Consider the following 25,000-nt stretch of genomic DNA (forward strand, 5'->3'; position numbering starts at 1 on the left):
AGAGAGAGAGACAGACAGTGAGAGTGACAGAGAGAGAGAGGGAGAGAGAGAGAGACAGACAGACAGTGAGAGTGGCAGAGAGAGAGAGAGAGAGAGGGACAGACAGTGAGAGTGGCAGAGAGAGAGAGAGAGGGACAGACAGTGAGAGTGACAGAGAGAGAGAGAGAGAGGGACAGACAGTGAGAGTGGCAGAGAGAGAGAGAGAGAGAGGGACAGACAGTGAGAGTGGCAGAGAGAGAGAGAGAGAGGACAGACAGTGAGAGTGACAGAGAGAGAGAGAGAGAGGGACAGACAGTGAGAGTGGCAGAGAGAGAGAGAGAGAGAGGGACAGACAGTGAGAGTGGCAGAGAGAGAGAGAGGGACAGACAGAGAGAGCAGCAGAGAGAGAGAGAGAGAGAGAGACAGTGAGAGCGGCAGAGAGAGAGAGAGAGGGACAGAGTGAGAGTGGCAGAGAGAGAGAGAGAGAGAGTGAGAGCGGCAGAGAGAGAGAGAGAGGGACAGACAGTGAGAGTGGCAGAGAGAGAGAGAGAGGGAGAGAGGGGGGAGACTGCAAGATGGATGAACGCAGGGACAGAGAGAGCGTGAGGCAAATAGAGAGAAAGAAAGACAGGGTAAGATCGGAGCTCTCAGCCCAGGCCACAGAGGAAGCCTGGGACTTTCCTACTGTGGGGTTGTGGTGATGGGGTAGGGTGCCCAGTTCCCACACTGGAGGCATTTGTGTGGGTGAGGGTGGAGGGGAAAGGTGCAATTTTTCCTCCTTTTCCTTGGTGTGGGCTCAACATCACGCCCCGCGATGCACACCGCAGTTCAATAGCTGTCAAGCTCGGGGCAGGCTCCAGCCCAACACCTGTGCCCACCGGCCAGCCTCATTCTCCCTGCTGATCCCTGTAACACGGACTCCGGTACAATATGTCCCTGAGGCTACTGGAACTGTAAATAGAGAAATTCTGCTTTGTCAAATTGATATTTAATATTTGTGTCCATTTTATGCTCATTGACGTTCCTTCTGAGAGAGAGAGAGAGAGATAAGACTATCCCAGGGTTGCCTCTGTCTGTCTGTCATGGGCACTGCAAGAAACCCTGTGACTGTACCAAAATAAAACCATTTTGAAAATGTTTGAGTTGTCGCTTTGTCCGGTTAATCCACTCATCCGCCTGTCTGAGACACTGATCGATGATCAAAGGGTTAATGGGTCTCCAACAGTGCAAGAGAGAGACGGAGACAGGGAGAGAGAGAGAGACAGAGAGAGAGGGAGGGAGGGAGAGAGAAAGAGGGAGAGAGAGGGACAGAGAGCGATACAGAGGGAGAGAGAGAGAGAGAGAAAGAGACAGAGACAGGGAGAGAGAGAGAGAGAGAGAGAGAGAAAGAGGCAGAGAGACAGCAGGGGAGGGAGAGACTGTGAGAGAGAGAGAGGGACAGTGAGAGGGAGAGAGACAGCGAGAGAGGGATAGAGGGAAAGAGAGACAGAGAGAGAGATAGAGACAGCGAGAGACAGAAAGACACAGCTACAGCGACAGAGAGAGAGGCAGTGACAGAGAGAGTGAGAGAAAGCGAGAGAGAGAGTGAGAGAAAGCGAGAGAGAGAGTGAGACAGAGAGAGAGAGAGTGAGAGAAAGCGAGAGAGAGAGACAGCGAGAGAGAGAGTGAGAGACAGCGAGAGAGAGAGTGAAAGACAGCGAGAGAGAGAGTGAGAGACAGAGAGAGAGAGAGTGAGAGACAGCGAGATAGAGAGTGAGAGAGTGAGAGACAGCGAGAGAGAGAGTGAGAGACAGCGAGAGAGAGAGTGAGAGACAGAGAGAGAGAGAGTGAGAGAGAGAGTGAGAGACAGCGAGAGAGAGTGAGAGACAGAGAGAGAGAGAGAGAGAGAGTGAGAGACAGAGAGAGAGAGTGAGAGACAGAGAGAGAGAGAGTGAGAGACAGCGAGATAGAGAGTGAGAGAGAGAGTGAGAGACAGCGACAGAGAGAGTGAGAGACAGCGAGAGAGAGAGTGAGAGAGAGAGAGTGAGAGACTGCGAGAGAGAGAGTGAGAGACAGAGAGAGAGAGAGTGAGAGACAGCGAGATAGAGAGTGAGAGACAGAGTGAGAGACAGCGAGAGAGAGAGTGAGAGACAGCGAGAGAGAGAGTGAGAGACAGCGAGAGAGAGAGTGAGAGACAGCGAGAGAGAGAGTGAGAGACAGCGAGAGAGAGTGAGAGACAGCGAGATAGAGAGTGAGAGACAGCGAGAGAGAGAGTGAGAGACAGCGAGAGAGAGTGAGAGACAGGAAGATAGAGAGTGAGAGACAGCGAGATAGAGAGTGAGAGACAGCGAGAGAGAGAGAGAGACAGCGAGAGAGAGAGTGAGAGACAGCGAGAGAGAGAGTGAGAGACAGCGAGAGAGAGTGAGAGACAGCGAGATAGAGAGTGAGAGACAGCGAGAGAGAGAGAGAGAGAGAGTGAGAGACAGCGAGATAGAGAGAGTGAGAGACAGAGAGAGAGAGACAGCGAGAGAGAGAGTGAGAGACAGCGAGAGAGAGAGTGAGAGACAGAGAGAGGGAGATAGTGAGAGACAGCGAGAGAGTGAGAGACAGAGAGAGAGAGAGAGTGAGAGACAGCGAGAGAGTGAGAGACAGAGAGAGATAGAGAGTGAGAGACAGCGAGAGAGAGAGAGAGAGACAGAGAGAGAGTGAGAGACAGCGAGAGAGAGAGTGAGAGACAGCGAGAGAGAGAGTGAGAGACAACCAGAGAGAGAGTGAGAGGCAGCGAGAGAGAGAGAGTGAAAGTGAGCGAGAGAGAGAGAGACAGGGAGTGAGATAGAGAGAAAGGGACAGTGAGTGAGAGAGGCAGCGAGGGAGAGGCAGACAATGGGAATGAAAGGGAGAGCAGTGAGAGAGGGAATGAGAGATAGCATGAGAGAGGTGACAGAGAGGGAGTGAGTAAAACTGCTTGAGAGAGAGATAGAGCAAGAGAGAGAGAGACAGCGAGGGAGAGCGAGAGAGAAACAGCAAGAGAGAGAAAGACAAACAACGAGAGAGACAGCGAGTAAGAGAGGGAGAGAGAGAGAGGCAAAGAGAGAGAGAGACAAGAGGCAGGGACAGCGTAAGAGAAAGAGAGAGACAGCCTGAGAGATAGAGCGTGAGACAGTTTGAGAGAGAGAAAGACATCGAAAGAGAGAGCAAGAGAGATTGAGAGGGAGAGAGACAGCGAGAGTGTGGGAAAATGAGAGAGACGGTGAGATAGAGAGCGAGAGGGAGAGAGAAAGACAGAGACAGCGAGAGAGAGAGAGACACAGTGAGAGAGAGGCTGCGAGAGGGAGAGTCAGTGAGAGAGAGACAGTGAAAGTGAGACAGGGAGAAAGAGAGAGACAATGAGATAGAGAAAGAGACAGTGAGTGAGGGAAACAGTGAGAGAGACAGCGAGAGAGAGACAGCGAGAGAGAGAGACACAGAGAGGCAGAGAGAGAGAGAGGCAGAGAGAGAGACAGTGAGAGAGAGAGACAGCGAGAGAGAGAGACACAGAGAGAGAAAGACACAGAGAGAGAGGCAGAGAGAGAGACAGTGAGAGAGAGAGACAGCAAGAGAGAGAGAGAGAAAGTGAAAGAGAGAGACAATGAGAGAGAGCGAGACAGTGAGAGAGGGAAACAATGAGAGACAGCGAGAGAGAGAGAGAGAGCAGTGAGAGAGTGAGACAGAGAGAGAGAGACAGCGAGAGAGAGAAAGTGAAAGAGAGACAGACAGAAAGAGAGAGGCAGAGAGAGAGAGAGGCAGAGAGAGAGGCAGAGAGAGAGAGAGGCAGTGAGAGAGAGTGAGACAGAGAGAGAGACAGTGAGACAGTGAGAGAGAGAAAGTGAAAGAGAGACAGACAGAGAGAGAGAGACAGACAGAGAGAGAGAGGCAGAGAGAGAGAGGCAGTGAGAGAGAGTGAGACAGAGAGAGAGAGAGAGACAGAGAGACAGAGAGAGAGAGAGAGAGAGGCAGAGAGAGAGAGAGAGTGAGACAGAGAGAGACAGCGAGAGAGAGAGAGAGAGAAAAGAGAGACAGACAGAGAGAGGGAGACGAGAGAGAGAGAGAGAGAGAGTGAGACAGAGAGAGAGAGAGACAGAGAGAGGGAGACAGAGAGAGAGAGAAAGAGTGAGACAGAGAGAGGGAGACCAATGGATAGAGACAGCAGCAGGTGTGCAATAGAATTTGGAGAATTTGGAAATGTGTTGATCTATGTTCTGAGGTAAGGGTTTAACAAAGGCATGTTTCATTCATTTATTCATTCTTTGCATGTGAGTGTCACTGACAAGGCCAGGATTTATTCCCATTCCTCATCTGGAATGTGGGAATGAGCCACTTGATTCACTGGGTCGGTGTAAGCAGCGCTTACAGCCAGTGCAACCATTCCATCACTATTCCCTCGTCCTGGGTGCTCAACTCTCAGTCCATCTCTATCCCTCTGTCTGCATCTCCCTCTCTGTCATTGTCTGTCTCTCTCTGTCTGTTTCTCTCACTGTTTACCTCTCTCTGTGTGTCTCTGTCTGTCATTGTCTGTCTCTCTCTCTGTCTCTGTTTCTCTCACTGTTTACCTCTCTCTGTGTCTCTGTCTGACATTGTCTGTCTCTCTTTCTGTCTCTGTTTCTCTCACTGTTTACCTCTCTCTTTCTCTCCGTGTCTCTGTCTGTCATTGTCTGTCTCTCTTTCTGTCTCCGTTTTTCTCACTGTTTACCTCTCTCTCTCTCTCCGTGTCTCTGTCTGTCATTGTCTGTCTCTCTCTGTCTCTGTTTCTCTCTCTGTTTACCTCTCTCTCTCTCTCTGTGTCTCTGTCTGTCATTGTCTGTCTCTCTTTCTGTCTCTGTTTCTCACTGTTTACCTCTCTCTCTCTCTTCGTGTCTCTGTCTGTCATTGTCTGTCTCTCTTTCTGTCTCTGTTTCTCTCACTGTTTACCTCTCTCTCTCTCCGTGTCTGTCTGTCATTGTCTGTCTCTCTTTCTGTCTGTTTCTCTGTTTACCTCTCTCTCTCTCTCTCCGTGTCTGTCTGTCATTGTCTGTCTCTCTTTCTGTCTGTTTCTCTGTTTAGCTCTCTCTCTCTCTCTCTCCGTGTCTCTGTCTGTAATTGTCTGCCTCTCTTTCTGTCTCTGTTTCTCTCACTGTTTACCTCTCTCTCTCTCTCTCCGTGTCTCTGTCTGTCATTGTCTGTCTCTCTTTCTGTCTCTGTTTCTCTCACTGTTTACCTCTCTCTCTCTCTCCGTGTCTGTCTGTCATTGTCTGTCTCTCTTTCTGTCTCTGTTTCTCTCACTGTTTACCTCTCTCTCTCTCCGTGTCTCTGTCTGTCATTGTCTGTCTCTCTTTCTGTCTCTGTTTCTCTCACTGTTTACCTCTCTCTCTCTCCGTGTCTCTGTCTGACATTGTCTGTCTCTCTCTGTCTCTGTTTCTCTCTCTGTTTACCTCTCTCTCTCTCTGTCTCTGTCTGACATTGTCTGTCTCTCTTTCTGTCTGTTTCTCTCTCTGTTTACCTCTCTCTCTCTCCGTGTCTCTGTCTGTCATTGTCTGTCTCTCTGTCTCTGTTTCTCTCTCTGTTTACCTCTCTCTCTCTCTCTCCGTGTCTCTGTCTGTCATTGTCTGTCTCTCTCTCTCTGTCTCTGTTTCTCTCTCTGTTTACCTCTCTCTCTCTCTCTCCGTGTCTCTGTCTGTCATTGTCTGTCTCTCTTTCTGTCTCTGTTTCTCTCACTGTTTACCTCTCTCTGTGTGTCTCTGTCTGTCTCTCTTTCTGTCTCTGTTTCTCTCACTGTTTACCTCTCTCTCTCTGTGTGTCTCTGTCTGACATTGTCTGTCTCTCTTTCTGTCTGTTTCTCTCTCTGTTTACCTCTCTCTCTCTCTCCGTGTCTCTGTCTGTCATTGCCTGTCTCTCTCGCTCTGTCTCTGTTTCTCTCTCTGTTTACCTCTCTCTCTCTCTGTGTCTCTGTCTGTCATTGTCTGTCTCTCTCTATCTCTCTCTCTGTCTCTGTTTCTCTCTCTGTTTACCTCTCTCTCTCTCTCCGTGTCTCTGTCATTGTCTGTCTCTCTTTCTGTCTCTGTTTCTCTCACTGTTTACCTCTCTCTCTGTGTCTCTGTCTGTCATTGTCTGTCTTTCTGTCTCTGTTTCTCTCACTGTTTACCTCTCTCTTTCTCTCCGTGTCTCTGTCTGTCATTGTCTGTCTCTCTTTCTGTCTCCGTTTTTCTCACTGTTTACCTCTCTCTCTCTCTCTCCGTGTCTCTGTCTGTCATTGTCTGTCTCTCTCTGTCTCTGTTTCTCTCTCTGTTTACCTCTCTCTCTCTCTGTGTCTCTGTCTGTCATTGTCTGTCTCTCTTTCTGTCTCTGTTTCTCACTGTTTACCTCTCTCTCTCTCTCCGTGTCTCTGTCTGTCATTGTCTGTCTCTCTTTCTGTCTCTGTTTCTCTCACTGTTTACCTCTCTCTCTTTCTCTCCGTGTCTGTCTGTCATTGTCTGTCTCTCTTTCTGTCTGTTTCTCTGTTTACCTCTCTCTCTCTCTCTCTCTCCGTGTCTGTCTGTCATTGTCTGTCTCTCTTTCTGTCTGTTTCTCTGTTTAGCTCTCTCTCTCTCTCTCTCCGTGTCTCTGTCTGTAATTGTCTGCCTCTCTTTCTGTCTCTGTTTCTCTCACTGTTTACCTCTCTCTCTCTCTCTCCGTGTCTCTGTCTGTCATTGTCTGTCTCTCTTTCTGTCTCTGTTTCTCTCACTGTTTACCTCTCTCTCTCTCTCTCCGTGTCTGTCTGTCATTGTCTGTCTCTCTTTCTGTCTCTGTTTCTCTCACTGTTTACCTCTCTCTCTCTGTGTCTCTGTCTGTCATTGTCTGTCTCTCTTTCTGTCTGTTTCTCTCACTGTTTACCTCTCTCTTTCTCTCCGTGTCTCTGTCTGTCATTGTCTGCCTCTCTTTCTGTCTCTGTTTCTCTCACTGTTTACCTCTCTCTCTCTCCGTGTCTCTGTCTGTCATTGTCTGCCTCTCTTTCTGTCTCTGTTTCTCTCACTGTTTACCTCTCTCTCTCTCTCTGTGTCTCTGTCTGTCATTGTCTGTCTCTGTTTCTCTCACTGTTTACCTCTCTCTCTCTCTCCCCATGTCTCTGTCTGTCATTGTCTGTCTCTGTTTCTCTCTCTGTTTACCTCTCTCTCTCTCCGTGTCTGTCTGTCATTGTCTGTCTCTCTTTCTCTCCCTCTTTCTGTTTTCATCTCCCTCTCTCTCTCTCCGTGTCTCTGTCTGTCATTGTTTGTCTCTCTTTGTGTCTGTTTCTCTCCCTCTCTCTCTGTTTTCATCTCCCTCTCTCTTTCTCCACGTCTGTCTGCCATTGTCTGCCTCTCTTTTTGTCTGTTTCTCTCCCTCTCTCTTTCTACCTGTCTCTCTCACTGTTTACATCTCCCTCTCTTTCTGTCATTGCCTGTCCCTCTTTCTCGCTCTTTGTTTCTCTTCTTTGTCTGTCTCTTTTTGTCCCTCTTTCTCTCTCTGTTTCCCTCCCTGTCTCTCAGACTCTCCTCTCTCTTCTGTCTGTCTCCCTTTCATAACGTCTCTTGCTGTTTCTACATCTCCCTTTCTTTCTGTCTCTTTTTCCCTCTCTCTCTCTCTCTCTGCCTCTTCTCCTCTCTGTGTTTTTCTCCCTCTCGTCATTTTTTCTGTTCTCTCCCTCGCGTTCTCTTTCTGTCTGCCCCAGCGGCAGTGAGGGGTTTGTAGACTGCAGCACCACTCCCGGGATTTGACTGCGCAACCCAGGTTGACTCTTCCGTGTCCGTGCTGAGGGCAGGCTGCACTGTTGGAGGTGCTGTGTTTCGGAGGAGATGTTAAGCTGAGGGCCCAGCCTGCCTTGCCGGCCTGGGAGGGGGGCGGTGCGGTGGGTGAGGGGGCATAAATGATCTCATGGCCAATATTGGAAGGAGTTGGGGTGAGGGGGTGGAGGGAAAGAGTTTTCCCTGGCTATTACGCATCCCTCAATTGAACATGGATTGGCCTGTGTCACACTGGTGTCCGTGGGAGCTTGCTGTGCGCTAACTGGCTCCCGCCTTTCCTACATGGCTGAAATATTAGCTGCAGGCGAGAAGCCACAGAAAGGCTCTCCCTTAGCTCGAATTCTCTACCTCGCTGCTGAGTATCGCGCCGAGATAGCTTTGTCCTTCTCTCCTCAAAGCGATACCCTCACCTTGTTCTACCTCCATGCAATCACCATAAGACCATAAGACATAGGAGCAGAAATTAGGCCATTCGGCCCATCGAGTCTGCTCCGCCATTCAATCATGGCTGATAAGTTTCTCAACCCCATTCTCCCACCTTCTCCCCGTAACCTTTGATCCCCTTACCCATCAAGAACCTATCTATCTCGGTCTTAAATACACTCAATGACCTGGCCTCCACAGCCTTCTGTGGCAATGAATTCCATCGATTCACCACTCTCTGGCTATAGAAGTTTCTCCTCATCTCTGTTCTAAAAGGTCTTCCCTTTACTCTGAGGCTGTGCCCTCGGGTCCTAGTCTCTCCTACTAATGGAAACATCTTCCCCCACGTCCACTCTATCCAGGCCTTTCAGTATTCTGTAAGTTTCAATCAGATCCCCCCACCCCCCCCTCATCCTTCTAAACTCCATGAAGTGTAGACCCAGAGTCCTCAAATGTTCCTCATATGTTAAGCCTTTCATTCCTGGGATCGTTCTCGTGAACCTCCTCTGGACCCTCTTCAGGGCCAGCACATCCATCCTGAGGTACGGGGCCCAAAATTGCTCACAATATTCTAAATGTGGTCTGACCAGAGCCTTATAAAGCCTCAGCAGCACATCCCTGCTTTTATATTCTAGTCCTCTCGAAATAAATGCCAACATTGCATTTGCCTTCCTAACTACCGACTCAACCTGCAAGTTAACCTTAAGAGAATCCTGGACTAGGACTCCCAAGTCCCTTTGCACTCCAGATTTCTGAATCACGTTCTCTCTCTCTCTCACTCCTCCAATTTCACTGCCCTCTTCTCCTTCCCGAAATCTCTCCCTCCGTGTAGACCCCTCCCAACCCATATTCACAGCTACCCACATTCCCTTCCTCACTGGAAGTAACTACACCCTCCAACCACCTCCCACCAACCCCGAATTCACTTACTACTGGGTGCAGTTCTGGTCGCCACATTATAGGAAGGATGTGATTGCACTGGAGGGGATGCAGAGGAGATTCACCAGGATGTTGCCTGGGATGAAACACTGAAGTTATGAAGAGAGGTTGGATAGACTTGGGTTGTTTTCGTTGGAGCAGAGAAGACTGAGGGGCGACCTGATCAAGGTGTACAAGATTATGAGGGGCATGGACAGGGTGGATAGGGAGCAGCTGTTCCCCTTAGTTGAAGGGGGGGCATAAGTTCCAGGTGAGGGGCAGGAGGTTTAGGGGGGGATGTGAGGAAAAACTTTTTTAACCCAGAGGGTGTTGAGGGTCTGGAATGCGCTGCCTGGGAGGGTGGTGGAGGCGGGTTAGCCTCACACCCTTTAAAAAGTACCTGGATGAGCATTTGGCACCTCATAAACATTCAAGGCTATGGGGCCAAGTGCTGGTCAATGGGATTAGGTAGGTAGGTCAGGTGTTTCTCACGTGTCGGTGCAGACTCGATGGGCCGAAGGGCCTCTTCTGCTCTGTGTGTGATTCTGTGACTGCACTTTCAAGGAGAGATTGAGCAGTTTAGGCCTATACTGGCTAGAGTTTAGAAGGATGAGAGGAGATCTACTTGAGGTATATAAGATGCTAAAGGGGATAGACAGAGGAGATGTGGAGCGGATGTTTCCCCTTGTAGAACATTCTAGAGCGAGAGGCCATAGTTTTAGGCTAAGGGGCGGTAGATTTAAATCAGAGATGAGGAGGAATTACTTTTCTCAAAGGGTCGCGGATCTGTGGAATTCACTACCTCAGAGTGCAATGGATGCCGGGACGCTGAATAAATTTAAAGGAGGAGATGGACAGGTTTTTAAATTACTAACGGGGTGAAAGGTTATGGGGGAGAGGGCGGGAAATTGGAGTTGAGGCCCAAATGAGATCAGCCACGGTCTTAATGAATGGCGGGGCAGGCTCGAGGGGCTGAATGGCCTCCTACTCCTGATCCTAATTCTTATGTAAAACCTCAAACCTCTATTCCCCAATCGAAGGCTCAAAGCCAGCCCTCATCGCCCCTCCTTCATGACCCTTAACCTGAACAGCTTCTTCAGTCATTTCAAGAGGGGAGGGGGGCAGGGTTTGTTTTAAAATTCATCAAAGGAACGTGGGCATCGTTGTCCAGGCCAGCATTTATTGTCCATCCCTAATCGCCCTTGAGAAGACACTCAAGAGTCAACCACGTGGCTGTGGGTCTGGAGTCACATGTAGGCCAGACCGGGTAAGGTCGGCAGATTTCCGTCCCCTGAAGGGCATTAGTGAACCAGATGGGGTTTTTTAACAACAATCGACACTGGTCACCATCAGGCTTTTAATCCCAGATTTTTTATTGGATTTAAATTCCCCCACTTGCCGTGTCGGGATTCGAACCCGGATCCCCAGAGCATTACCCTGGGTCTCCGGACTACTAGTCCAGCCACAATACTGCTTCAACACCGCCGCGATGTTATTGTTATAAATGTTTTTGGGAATATGGCAGTAGTTTGTAAAGAAGGCTATGTGTGCGCGTGTGTGTGTGTGTGTGTCCATGATTAACTAAACTGGGGGAAATTTCGTAGAGGCAGCTTGCATATGGGAACTGAGAGATGAAAGGTAAAGGTGTTCGATGCACGCATTTGTAACGAGAGGCTATGGTGAAGTTGGAATCACATTCGTTGCAATGTTTAACCAGGTGTATTTTGATAAATGTGTCCACACAGCAACAGCCTGGAGTAACAGGTTGTTCACATCAGAACTGAGGGGCTACTGTGCAGGTATATTACTTTACCATGCCAATGGCTCAAGCACCTTTGACTGTACAACCACAAGCTGACCTACCAGTCCACTGGAGAACTCAACACCAGGGCGCAGAGATCTACCAGCAAAGCAGAACAGATACATCCCGAAGGTGGATCGAAGGAGCATGTGTTTTCTTTAAAAATTGTCCCAAACAAGTCTCCAACTCCTAGCATTCATATTTACAAACTCAAATAACTTCAGCGCAGTTGCTAACACCTATAAGAGGCTTTAAACATTTTGTATTTGCTGATCAGAGTGATAAGGTGTGGTGAAGCAAACATCGGTAAAGGGGTTTTAGCTCTTTACCAACAGTGAATTTCAAGAATGTATTGATTTGTTTTAAACTCAACTATGTTTAAATAGTCATGAAATAGATGAACCAATTATAAATTACACGTCTAAAAACTTGGTTCATCGTTCTTTATTCTGAATTGGAAGTAAATAAGTTGGGTTTTAGGATTTGCGTTGGGTGATAGATAAAGAATTGACTTTTCAGCTGATAAATTCCAAAGGGAGTTTAAGGGACTTTTACGACTTACAAAGGTTTCGTAAGTAAACAAGGGAAGGCTATTCCATTTTATTTGGACCTGAAAGTGGAGGCAATGGGAAACCAATGAAAGGCTTTTTTATATTTTGGAAAAGTTGAGTTCAAAGAGGTGCTGAGGGCAAAGGAGTCTAAGGTGGAAGGGAAGAAAGATATTTGAGGAAAGCTGTTGAGTCAAGTTGAGTTGGAGGTGGCTGTTGTGGGGGAAGATGTCCTGGGACCAGCTCTGAGCAGAGAAACGTCGCGAGTTTGAAGCAGCCGCCCAGTTTCAAGTCTTTGTTTTCAGGGAGCAGTCTGTGTCTGAATTTCCTTGGGTGGAAGAGAGTGAGATGTCGTGTGGTACGCTTTGCAAAGTAGCAGCAGTTTTTTTGCCTTGGGTAATATTACTGGATTTTTATGGTTAAAAATCTATAAGGGAACTGTTGCAAAGTAGTTTACTTTGTGTGTTCTGACCAAGATTTTTTTTTGGGAAGTGGGCAGTGGGTAGGGGTGGATTTTTTTGTAAGACTGTTTTAACTGTGTCATTTTAATCTTGTGTGCTTAAGTTTTTGTTTTCGTCTTGTTAATAAATCTTTTAATTTTAAAATCCTGTTAGACCATAGGACATAGGAGCAGAAAGTAGGCCATTCGGCCCATCAAGTCTGCTCCGCCATTCGATCATGGCTGATAAGTTTCTCAACCCCATTCTCCCGCCTTCTCCCCGTCACCTTTGATCCCCTTACCCATCAAGAACCTATCTATCTCGGTCTTAAATACACTCAATGACCTGGCCTCCACAGCCTTCTGTGGCAATGAATTCCATAGATTCACCACTCTCTGGCTAAAGAAGTTTCTCCTCATCTCTGTTCTGAAAGGTCTTCCCTTGACTCTGAGGCTGTGCCCTCGGGTCCTAGTCTCTCCTACTCATGGAAACATCTTCCCCGCGTCCCACTCTATCCAGGCCTTTCAGTATTCTGTAAGTTTCAATCAGTTCCCCCTCCCCACCTCATCCTTCTAACTCCATCGAGTGTAGACCCAGAGTCCTCAAACGTTCCTCATGTGTTACTGGGATTCAAAGCTTCTGGGGTCAGTAGCTTTCCCCTCATTTTATTTTCAAAATAGAAGAAAAGATGATGATCAGGAAGGCACGTTTCTGTCTGAGATGTGGCTTGCTCAGTAAACACCATCAGCTGCGGCTGTAACAGATTCGACTGCAGTGCTGTGTGGGTCTGGAGTTGCATGTAGGCCAGACCGGATAAGGACGGCAGATTTCCTTAACTGTGGCCCAGGCGGGTTTTTAACGACAATCGATGATCGCTTGACGGTCACCATCACCGAGACTAACTTTCAGCTTGAATATTTTTCTTCAATAATTGAATTTAAATTTCACCAGCTGTTGTGGTGGGATTTGAACCCAGCGTCCCCAGAGCATTAGCCTGGGCCTCTGGATTACTAGCCCACTGATATCACCACTACATCGCCGTCTCCCCCAATGCCCTTGATCCCCATTGAAACCATTACTCTTTCCAGCCCTTCCCCAGTGCAATCCTCATCTCTGCTCCCTGACAGTTAGACCTGAGCGATATGATGGGTAACTGGTTTCTCCATCACCTTCACTTTCCTGTTGGTTCCCCCATGACCCTAGACTCCCTTGTTTAACTCAGCCTTGAATATATTCAACGCCCCAACCTCCTCTGCTCTCTGGGGAAGAAAACTCAACAGATGAAGGACCCTCTGAGGGAAAACAATTCTCCTCACCTCTGCCTTAAGCAGCAGACCTCTTATTACTGTCCCCCTAGTTCTAATCTCACCCATGAGGGGAAACATCCTCTCAGCATCCGCCCTGTCAAATCGTCTTGGGGTCTTTCAACAAGATCACCTCTTAGTCTTCTAAACGCCAATGGGTATTGGCCTAACCTTTTTATGTTTATTCATGGGATGTGGGCATCGCTGGCTGGGCCCAGCATTTATTGCTCATCCCTAATTGCCCCTTGAGAAGGTGGTGGGTGAGCTGCCTTCTTGAGCCGTCGCAGTCCATGTGGTGTAGGTACACCCACAGTGCTGTTAGGGAGGGAGTTCCAGGATTTTGTCTGTGTGGTGTAGGTACACCCACAGCGCTGTTAGGGAGGGAGTTCCAGGATTTTGTCCCTGTGGTGTAGGTACACCCACAGTGCTGTTAGGGAGGGAGTTCCAGGATTTTGTCCGTGTGGTGTAGGTACACCCACCGTGCTGTTAGGGAGGGAGTTCCAGGATTTTGTCCCTGTGGTGTAGGTACACCCACAGCGCTGTTAGGGAGGAAGTTCCAGGATTTTGTCCCTGTGGTGTAGGTACACCCACAGTGCTGTTAGGGAGGGAGTTCCAGGATTTTGTCCCTGTGGTGTAGGTACACCCACAGTGCTGTTAGGGAGGGAGTTCCAGGATTTTGTCCCTGTGGTGTAGGTACACCCACAGCGCTGTTAGGGAGGGAGTTCCAGGATTTTGTCCCTGTGGTGTAGGTACACCCACAGTGCTGTTAGGGAGGGAGTTCCAGGATTTTGTCCGTGTGGTGTAGGTACACCCACCGTGCTGTTAGGGAGGGAGTTCCAGGATTTTGTCCCTGTGGTGTAGGTACACCCACAGCGCTGTTAGGGAGGAAGTTCCAGGATTTTGTCCCTGTGGTGTAGGTACACCCACAGTGCTGTTAGGGAGGGAGTTCCAGGATTTTGTCCCTGTGGTGTAGGTACACCCACAGTGCTGTTAGGGAGGGAGTTCCAGGATTTTGTCCCTGTGGTGTAGGTACACCCACAGTGCTGTTAGGGAGGGAGTTCCAGGATTTTGTCCATGTGGTGTAGGTACACCCACCGTGCTGTTAGGGAGGGAGTTCCAGGATTTTGTCCCTGTGGTGTAGGTACACCCACAGCGCTGTTAGGGAGGAAGTTCCAGGATTTTGTCCCTGTGGTGTAGGTACACCCACAGTGCTGTTAGGGAGGGAGTTCCAGGATTTTGTCTGTGTGGTGTAGGTACACCCACAGTGCTGTTAGGGAGGGAGCTCTTGGATTTTGTTCGTGTGGTGTAGGTGCACCCACAGTGCCGTTAGGGAGGGAGTTCCAGGATTTTGACCCAGCGACAGTGAAGGAACGACCAATAGATTTCCAAGTCAGGATGGTGAGTGACTTGGAGGGGAACTTCCAGGTGGTGGTGTTCCCATCTATCTGCTGTCCTTGACCTTCTAGGTGGTAGTGGTCGTGGGTTTGGAAGGTGCTGCCTAAGGAGCCTTGGTGAGTTGCTGCAGTGAATCTTGTAGATGGTACACACACTGCTGCTACTGTGCGTCGGGGGTGGAGGGAGTGAACGCTTGTGGATGGGATGCCAACCTGTCCAAACCTTATTCTTAAGACAACCCTCTCATCCCAGGAATCAGTCGACTGAACCTTCTCTGAACGGCTTCTAACGCAATTACGTCCTTTCTTAAATAAGGAGTCCGGAACTGTACCCAGTACTCCCGATGTGGTCTCACCAACACCCTATACAACTGCAGTAAAACAACCCCACTTTTATATTCCATTCTCCTTGAAAATAAACAACGAATTTCTATTGACCTTCCTGATCAGCTGCTGTGCCTGCAGACTAACGTTTTGTGATTGGTCCACTCGGACACCCAGATCCCTCTGCACCGCAGAGTTTCTCACACCAAAGGGTAGCAGACATATACAAGACCATCCCACAGGTAGCCAGATCGATCCATTTTAAATTGAGGGTTGATTGAATTATTGCCACCAACACGGGGTGAGGAACACTAGAGTTAGGAGCAGGAGGAGGCCATTCGGCCCCTCGAACCTGCTCCGCCGCTCGATCAGATCAGGGTTGATCCAGTTGTGGTCTCAGCTCCACTTTCCTGTCTGTGCCCCCCTCATAACCCTTGACTCCCCTGACGATCAAAAATCTGTTGAACATATTCAACCTGTCAGACCTCGCTCGATGATGTAAAACACTGTAGGGTTCTGTTCTTGAAGGCTAAAACTGCTTACTATTCCAGGATCATTCTGGGATGCAAAGTTAACCCCCACCCCCTCCTTATTGTCCCTACTAAAAACTGTCTTCCTGAAACCCTCTGTCCATTGTCTCCACCCTAATACCTTCGACAGCTCCTGGGGTGAAGGGGGTTTGCCTTATGAGGAGAGGTTGGGTCTGTACCCATTGGTGTGTGGAAGAGCGAGAGGCGATCTTATTGAAACATCGAAGTTTCTGAAGGCTTTGGGTGGGGGTGGTTGACAGGGTGGATGCTCAGAGGCTGTTTTCCCCCCTCATGGGGGAATCTAGAACTGGGAGGGGTGGGGGCACAGTTTCAGAATGAGGGGGGTCTCCCATTGAAGACGGAGATGAGGAGGAATTTCTTCCCTCAGAGAGGGGTCAGTCTGCGGGATTCTCTCCTCCCACCCCCCCGGAGAGCAGCGGAGGCTGGGGGAGGAGCTCGTAGAACAGACTCAAGGCTGAGTTGGACAGATTTTTCGATTGCGGAGGGAGTCGAAGGTTAAGGGGTGGAAAGGCAGAAGAGCGGAGATGAGGCCACAATCTGATCGGCCGTGACCTGACTGAGTGATGGAGCAGACTCGAGGGGGCTGACTGGCTCCTGGTTCTGACCCACCTTTGACAGGTGAGGAGCTCATGTATTTTCCTTTGGCGTTTATCCAGCTGCCCCCCTGCGTCTCTTGACCTGGCTCCCTAGGCTGCCCCTTATCCATTTGAGACGCGTTTGATCGGAGCCAACCAACCACATATCCCGAACGTCGCTCAGCTCTGCTCTCCCGACTCCAGCCTCTCCCGATTTCCATCTCTCCACCATCGGTGGCCGTGCCTTCAGCTTCCTTGGTTGGGACGGGGGTGGGGGTGGTGGGGGCTAAGCTCTGGAATTCCCTCCCCAAAGCTCTCTGCCTCTCTCTCTCCTCCTTTCAGATGCTCCCCGAAACCCACCTACCTCCTTGACCAACTGTTGATCATCTTCCAAAGTGGTTCAGTTCGGATTTCAGTCTGTGAGGGGTGCAGTGTTATATTTTACAGTCGTAAAGCTCACTTTCTAAATGGGAAGTTGTTAAGAAAAAGAGGGAGGGAGAGAAAGAGAGAGAAAGGGGGTCATCAAAAAAGGGACACAGGAAGAGACATAGGGAGCCAGAAAAGGTGTGTGTCAGGCATAAAGTAAGAGAGAGAGAGAGAGAGGGGGAGATATGGAGTCTCGAGAGAGAGAGACAGAGTCAGGCATAGAGAAAGAGACAGAGAGATATGGAGCGAGAAAGAGGGAGAGAGGCAGGCGTAAAGATACAAAGCAGCCCCGCTTGATTGGCACCTCTTCCACAAACATTGACTCCCTCCACCCCTGACGCACAGTAGCAGCGGTGTGTGTACCATTTACAAGATGCACTGCAGCAACTCACCAAGGCTCCTTCGACAGCACCTTCCAAACACACGACCACTACCATCTAGAAGGACAAGGGCAGCAGATAAATGGGAACACCACCACCTGGAAGTTCCCCTAAGTCACTCACCATCCTGACTTGGAAATATATCGGCCGTTCCTTCACTGTCACTGGTTCAAAATCCTGGAACTCCCTCCCTAACAGCGCCGTGGGTGTACCTACACCACACGGACAAAATCCTGGAACTCCCTTCCTAACAGCACTGTGGGTGTACCTACACCACAGGGACAAAATCCTGGAACTCCCTCCCTAACAGCACTGTGGGTGTACCTACACCACAGGGACAAAATCCTGAAACTCCCTCCCTAACAGCACTGTGGGTGTACCTACACCACAGGGACAAAATCCTGGAACTCCCTCCCTAACAGCACTGTGGGTGTACCTACACCACAGGGACAAATTCCTGGAACTCCCTCCCTAACAGCGCCGTGGGTGTACCTACACCACACGGACAAAATCCTGGAACTCCCTTCCTAACAGCACTGTGGGTGTACCTACACCACAGGGACAAAATCCTGGAACTCCCTCCCTAACAGCACTGTGGGTGTACCTACACCACAGGGTAAAAATCCTGGAACTCCCTCCCTAACCGCACTGTGGGTGTACCTACACCACAGGGAACTGCAGCGGTTCAAGAAAGCAGCTCACCTCCACCTTCTCAAGGGGCAATTAGGGAGGGGCAATAAATGCTGGGCCCAGCCAGCGACGCCCACATCCTGTAAATGAATTAAAAAAGTAGAGGAAGGGAGTCAGTGAGAGAGAGGCAGAGAGTGAGAGGGGTGTGTCAGGCCTAGAGATAGAGATGGGGGTTCTGGGGAGAGACAGCGAAAGACACAGAGAGGGGGAGATGAATGGCAGAGAGATAGGGAGTCAGGTAATGAGAAAGAGAGAGGGAGTCAGAAACAGAAAGAAATGGACAATGAGAGAAAGACAGAAAAAGAACAAAATAGAGAGAGAAAAATGGAGTGAGAGGGGAAGACAGAGAGTGATACAAACAGAAAGAGAGAGAGAGAGAGCCACAGAGTGTGAGAGACAGAGAAACAGAAAGACAGAGAAACAGGGAGCATGATACAGAGACAGAAGAGTGAGAGATACAGAGAGTGTGTGATACAGAGATAAGAGTGTGAGATACAGAGTGTGAGTGATACAGAGAGACAGTGAGATACAGAATGTGATACAGAGACAATGCGTGTGATACAGTGTGTGTGTGCATGTGATACAGAGAGACAGTGTGTGTGATAGAGTGAGATAGAGAGTGTGCGTGATACAGAGACAATGTGTGTGATAGAGAGACAGAGTGTGTGTGATACAGAGAGAGTGTGATAGAGAGACAGAGTGTGATAGAGAGTGTGATACAGAAAGAGACAGAATGTGATACAGAGTGTGTGATATAGAGACAGAATGTGATACAGAGTGTGTGATATAGAAAGAGACAGAATGTGATACAGAGTGTGTGTGATAGAGAAAAACAGAATGTGATATCAAAAGAGACAGAGTGTGTGTGATATAGAGAGTGTGAGAGAGAGACAGACAGACAGAAACAGAGCGAAAGAGACAGAGAGAGACACGCAAAGAAAGAGGGTCAGAGAGAGAGAGAGACAGAGAAGAGGAGCAGAGATTGAGACACAGAGATGGAGAGATCAGGCCTGAGAGGTAGAGAAACGGGAGGGGAGAGGATGGGAGGGGGAGACACTGAAACATTCAGACACAGTGGGCTTTGCATAAATAATATTTTATTGTAAATTGCGATTCTGTGCCCGGGTCTGGAGGCTGAGCTCTGCTCTTCACCGAGATCGAACGATGCGATGTGACTGAGCAGGAAGCAGATCCATCTCAGCTACCCCTGGGTCGCCCAGCGCCCTCACTCCAACCCCTCACCCAGCGCCCTCACTCCAACCCCTCACCCAGCGCCCTCACTCCAACCCCTCACCCAGCGCCCTCACTCCAACCCCTCACCCAGCGCCCTCACTCCAACCCCTCACCCAGCGCCCTCACTCCTCTCCCCCTCCCCCAGCGCCCTCACTCTCACCCTCACCCAGCACCCTCAATCCTCACCCAGCGCCCTCACTCCAACCCCTCACCCAGCGCCCTCACTCCTCTCCCCCAGCACCCTCACTCCCCTCCCCCTCCCCCAGCGCCCTCACTCCTCTCCCCCTCCCCCAGCGCCCTCACTCCTCTCCCCCTCCCCCAGCGCCCTCACTCCTCTCCCCCTCCCCCAGCGCCCTCACTCCTCTCCCCCTCCCCCAGCGCCCTCACTCCTCTCCCCCAGCGCCCTCACTCCTCTCCCCCAGCGCCCTCACTCCTCTCCCCCAGCGCCCTCACTCCTCTCCCCCTCCCCCAGCGCCCTCACTCCTCTCCCCCAGCACGCTCACCCGTTTCCTCTAGGATCTCACCCCTCTCCCTCACCTCTCACCGAGCAACTTCACCCATCACCTCACTCCCTCCACCCTCCCTCTCCTCACCCCTCTTCTCCCCCTCCACAAAGCCCTCCCCCTCTCTTTACCCCCCTCCCCTCACATCTCTCCCTCTCCTCTTCCCCTCCCTTCCACTCTCCACTCCCCCTCCCCCCACTCCTCTTCTCCCTCTCCTCGCCTCCACCCCACTGCTCACCCCTCTCCTCGTCCCTCCCTCTCCCTCAGGCTCCCCGCGGGAGGCTGGGGGATAAACCCCACCTCGTCGAACCCTCTAAAACGCATCCCTTCCGCTGGCCAGAGCCCCGCTACCCCTGTCTCTCTCTCTCCCTGTCTCTCTCTCACTGGAGGGGTTGACTGCTCTGTGGGGGTGGGGGGGGGGGGGGTGGTCCTAAACCGTGCAGTCTGTTCTCCCTCGGCTGCCAGCTCTTCGACAGCAGGAGCCATCACCTCCAATCAAAAGCGGTGCTTCTGGCTGTGGTTATGTGTCTGTTCGGGGGGAGGGGGGGTGGGAGGGTTAGTGAGGAGGGGGCAGAGAGTGGCGATAGTGTTCAGCACCACACAGCGGGACCTCTCCCGCCTACGCCACCCCCTCCACCGGTTACCAGCTAAGTCAGGTCTTCCCATCCACATCCCCCGCCACCCTCACCCACCGACCGAGCCCCCCCCACCCCCGACGTCTCCCCTCGCCTCAGCGCTCTCTCGGCCGCCTCTCGAAGCTCTGGAGGTGGGCCAGGGCCCGGGCCCCTGCGAAGATGACGGGCAGTCCCGAACGCTCCCTCAGCCACGCGGAGACCTCGCCGGACAGCAGAGCAGCCGCTTCCGCACCTGCTGGGGTGGGGGTGGGAGGAGGAAAGCAGACACAATGCGGTCAGAGAGTGGGCAGCCACCGGCCTGGGTGGGGTGGGGTGGGTTCTAGCCCAGGAGCCGGGCCGTGGAAGTAGGTAGGAAGGGAGCTCGGAAAGATGCGGGCGCGAGCGTGTTCGCAAGAGAGGGATCCCGCCCGCCCGCCCTCCGCATCCCCTTCAAAGCACCGAAGACATGGCTCCTCGTCCCGGTCCTAAATGATCGCCCCCCCCCTCCCCACCCCCCGTTATCTCAAGGCTGTGCCCCCCAACCTTTTAGCCTCCCCCGACCAGCGGAAACGATCTCTCCAGTGTCCACACCCCACCTGTCCAAACCCCTTCAGAACCTTGTTCAATGAGATCGTCTCTCCTTCTTCGCAACTCCAGAGAATATAAAGCCCAGTTTCCTCAACCCTCTCATCTTCGGACAACCCTCCCTCCACCTCCTCATCCCAGGGACCAATCTTCACTCCCACCGATTCTGTTTTGTTTTTTGAGGTCTTAACCTCACCCGTCACGTTTTTTTGCTTCCGGACAGGGTTGTTCATTATTCCGCTATTAACACCTACTCTGGGCCAATGCTTTGTTCCTTTACTCCAACTCTCTCTGCCTTATATTCCACGACACCTGTGTCATTTTAATCTCTCCCGCTCCCAGTGCAAGTCTACCCTTTCCTAAAGGTGGAGGCTAAAACGGCTCACGGTTATTCCAGCTCTGGTCTCACGTACAACTGTAGCAAGACCTCGTCACTCTGATGCTCCAATTCCCCTTGTGATATAGGCTAACGTGCTATTTACCCTCCTAACTCTTGGCTGCACCTGCACACTAACCTTCTACAGTTAAAGACAGAAAAACTCGGCAGCGGAGAGAGAGAGAGAGAGAGAGAGAGAGACAGAGTCAGCGTTTCGAGTCCGTGTGACTCTTCCTCAGAGCTTTCTGTGCTCCTTGTGCGGGTACCCCCCCTCCAAGTCTCTTCGAGGAGCTTTTCAAAAAAGACAGATCTCGCTTCTCTGCTCCAGCTGCCAAAGCGAATACTATCGCACTTCCTCACGTTATACTCCAGCCTCCGGCCGCTCGCTTGACCCACCTGCATCCCTTCGCAGCCTCTCGGTATCCTCCGCACAGCTTACCTCCCCAGCTCGCTTGGGGTCATCAGCAAACTTGGGATACATTGCTCCCCTGTCTCTTCGTCTAAAGTCGTTCCCATAGATTGCAGATAGCTGAGGTCCCCGGCACCGATCGCCGAATGCAGGAATGACGAAAGGCTAGTTTGCAGGTACAGTAAGCGATTAGGCAAAGCTAATAGAGTGTTACTGTTTACTGAGAGAGGGGGATTGAATACAAAAATAGGAAGGTTAAGCTTCAGGTTGCACAGGGCACTGGTGAGACCACATCTGGAGCACCGTGCACAGCGTCGGTCTCCTCATTTAAGGAAGGGTGTAAACGCGTTGGATGCAGTTCAGAGGAGGTTTACCAGACTAACGCCAGGAATGGATGGGCAGGTTGTCTTATGAGGAAAGTTTGGACAGTCTAGGCTGGAGTTTAGAAGAGTGAGAGGCAACTCGATTGAAATCTTTTAAGATCCTGAGTGGGGGGTGGATGTGGAGAGGATGTTTCCTCTTGTGGGAGAATCTTAGAACGAGGGGGGAGGGTCACAGTTTAAAAATAAGGGGGTCGCCCATTTAAGACGGAGATGAGGAGAATTTTATTCCCTGGGAGGGTGAGAGGAACTCTCTTCCTCAACAGGCGGTGGAAAGCAGAGTCTTCGACTATTTCTAAGGCCGAGGTGGATGGATTCTTGATTAACAAGGGGGGGGGGGGGTGAAAGGTTATCTGGGGGTAGGTGTGGGAGGTGACAATCAGGTCAGCCGCCATCTTATTGAATGGGGGGAGCAGGCTTGAAGGGCCGAGTGGCCTAACTAACTCCTGCTCCCGATTAGGTATGTATTCCGCCAGTCACACTTGAATAAAACCCGTCTGTCTCTCCTCTCCGCGTCCCGCCGCCCGTTCATCGTCAATGCCCGTTAGGGATGGGCAAGAAATGCTGGCCTAGCCAGCGACGCCCACATCCCACCAGAGGAGAAATCCAAAAAAAAAAACACATTCTCAATCCACGCTCACGCCTTGGGGACCGAGCACAAACAAACCAGGGAAGTTGGAGGGAGGCCTGGAGCAAGAGTTACAGAATAACACGCAGACGACTTGAATCTTCGTACAAAGCGGGCAAACCTAATGGAAAGGTGGGGGGGTAAGTTGATGGAACGCTTTTGAGGCCCCTAGTTTAACCACGTTTTTGATGGCTGTATCTTCAGTCGCCTCAACCCAAAGTTTTGGAATTCCGTCCCTAAACTTCTCCGCTGGTCCTCTCCTCCTTAAAAATCAATCACCACGACCGTTTTTGATCATCCGATCTAACATCTCCTTTGCTCAATGCCCATGTTGTCTCCTTACTCTTCTGTGAATTTACTTGGAGCCTTTTCAAGTTTAAATATGCTCTATTCATGCAAGTTGATGTCATATTGGTCATAGGGGCCAACCGTGGAAGGCTATTTTTTTTTTGGAAGGCTATCTTTTGTTTGGATCTTGTTTTCTGTAATGGGACAGGGCCAATCGCAGAGTGAGGAATCCCTCTGGGGAAGAGCGATCCTCGCAGCTGGGTGTTTCAGGGTTTGAGAGCGACCTACTCAAGTCCGAAGGCTTTCAGCGCTGGACTTAAATGAAGCCAATGGCAGTGGCGTGAAGGGCGGAGTGTTGGCCGAGGCGAGTGGATTAAAAAGTACCACACGCACGCACACAACGGCAAACACTGAAGAGATAGTCCCGATTCTCAACCAGAAGAAGCCCCTTGAGGAATTAAAAAACCCCCAGTAGAGAAGCGGTACAGGTATGGCTCATCGTTGGGGGAACTTCGCGAGAGCCTTGGGATGAACAGAAGGGGCGTTGCCAAAAAAGAAATGGAACTGGGGGTTAAAAACAGAAAAAGAGGCGGTGGGGAGGGGGGGGGCGGATGCTCAGCAAGGTCAGGCAGCATCCGTGGGGGAGCTGCGGCTGCCTCGTGGAACCATCCCCCCCAACCCTCCACCAACCCCCACTCCCCCCACCCACCCCCGCCATCCCTCCGCGAAGCACGGCCCCGAACGTCCGGGCGCTGGCCGTTGGTCCCTTCGCCGCTCCTCTCTCACGCTCACATCTCTGTCCTCGGCCTGCGGTAGCGTCCAAGGGAAGCCCGGCAAGTCGGACTAACAAGCGCCTCGTCTTTCCAGAACCTTCTGGACTCGACGCTGAGTTCAGCAACTTCAGACCCTGTACTCTGCGCCTCCCTCGATTTTGATTCTGTTTTGTTTTTTTGGACACGGGGCCGGTCTTAACCTGATCCGTCACGTTTTTTTTTGCTTCCGGACAGAGTTGTTGGCTATTCCGCTATTAACACCTACTCTGGGCCAATGCTTTGTTCCTTCGCTCCAACCAGCGCCACACTCTCTTTGCCCTTTTATTCCAGGACACCTAGGTCATTTAATCTCTCCCGCCCTCCGCCCTGTCCCAGACCTTCCCTTTGTTCTACCTCTCCCCGCCCTCCACATCCACTGCACTTCTTTCAACAGCACAAAACCCAGCGCCTTTTCACTTTCCTTCCATTCCGAAGAGTCACACTCAGCTCGAAACGTCGAACTCTTGCCTTTCTCTCTCCGCAGATTGCTGCCAGTACTTGCGGTACTTTCCGTTTTTATCTCGGGTTACCAGCGCCTGCAGTATTTATGCCTTTATTTCGGTAAAACCGGGGACGGGGGGGGTGGATTTCATCAGCTAGCAACGGATGACCAGGAAAGCGATAAAGGGGGGAATGAGAAAATAGGTTGCGAGAGTAAAGGAGCAGGTGACGTAAAAAACAGAGGGTAGCACATGTTACGGGGAATGTGAAAAGGAGGAGAGTAGCTAAAGTCAACGTGGTCCCTGAAGAGGCACAGGCAGAAGAAATGATAACGAGGAATAAAGGAAACAGCCTTATTGGCCACGGAGGGAGTGCAGTGAAGGGTCGCTAAACTAATTCCCGGGATGGAGGGGCTATCCTACGAAGGTAGGTTAAACAGGCTGGCTCTATTCTCTGGAGTTTAGAAGAATGAGAGGTGATTTCATTCAGACACGCAAAATTCTTCAGAGATTGCTCACCGGGGTAGATGCAGGGAGGAGGTTCCCTCTGGTCTAGAACATGGGGACACAGTCCCAGAATAAGGCCCTTTTGCACTGAGATGAGCAGCAATGCCTTCACTCGGAAGGTGGTGAATCTTTGGAATTCTCAGCCCTACAGGGCGATGTGTGGATCACAGGGCGATGTCTGGCTCGGTCTCTGAGCACGTTCAAGGCTGAGATCGACTGATCTCCGCATCTTAAAAATGTCAAGGGATTCGGGCAAGAAGACGATGTTGAAGTAAGACATCAGGAATCGAAACAGGAGCAGGAAGAGGACACTCAGCCCTTCGAGCCCACTCCGCCATTCGGGGAGATCATGGCTGACGTTCTACCTCAACACCGTTTCCTCGTGCTGCCTGCGATTGATGGGGACGGTGTAGAGGGAGCTTTACTCTGTATCTAACCCCGTGTTGTTCCTGTCCTGGGAGTGTTTGATGGGGGCGGTGCAGAGGGAGCTTTACTCTGTATCTAACCCCGTGCTGTACCTGTCCTGGGAGTGTTTGATGGGGACAGTGTAGAGGGAGCTTTACTCTGTATCTAACCCCGTGCTGTACCTGTCCTGGGAGTGTTTGATGGGGACGGTGTAGAGGGAGCTTTACTCTGTATCTAACCCCGTGTTGTACCTGTCCTGGGAGTGTTTGATGGGGACAGTGTAGAGGGAGCTTTACTCTGTATCTAACCCCGTGCT

At 50.9% G+C, this 25,000-nt stretch overlaps 1 protein-coding gene and 1 pseudogene across 1 annotated transcript in view; both read right to left on the minus strand.

Annotated features, from left to right (window-relative positions):
- Window positions 1-10,803: 10,803 nt before the first annotated feature.
- On the minus strand, window positions 10,804-11,024 carry LOC144677454 (small nucleolar RNA SNORA53; annotated as a pseudogene).
- An 8,883-nt stretch (window positions 11,025-19,907) lies between these two features.
- The window catches only part of LOC144677451 (transmembrane protein 143-like), a gene marked incomplete at its 5' end in the record, with an annotated part of 18,274 nt that continues 13,181 nt past the window's right edge, over window positions 19,908-25,000 (minus strand). Inside the window, one exon of the mRNA XM_078537543.1 lies at window positions 19,908-20,107. Coding sequence (XP_078393669.1) covers window positions 19,971-20,107 — 137 coding nt within the window. The remainder of the gene's footprint in view (window positions 20,108-25,000) is intronic.

This window comes from Cetorhinus maximus, unplaced genomic scaffold, assembly GCF_964194155.1.
Source record: "Cetorhinus maximus unplaced genomic scaffold, sCetMax3.hap1.1 HAP1_SCAFFOLD_2553, whole genome shotgun sequence".
In the NCBI taxonomy this organism is placed as follows: domain Eukaryota; kingdom Metazoa; phylum Chordata; class Chondrichthyes; order Lamniformes; family Cetorhinidae; genus Cetorhinus; species Cetorhinus maximus.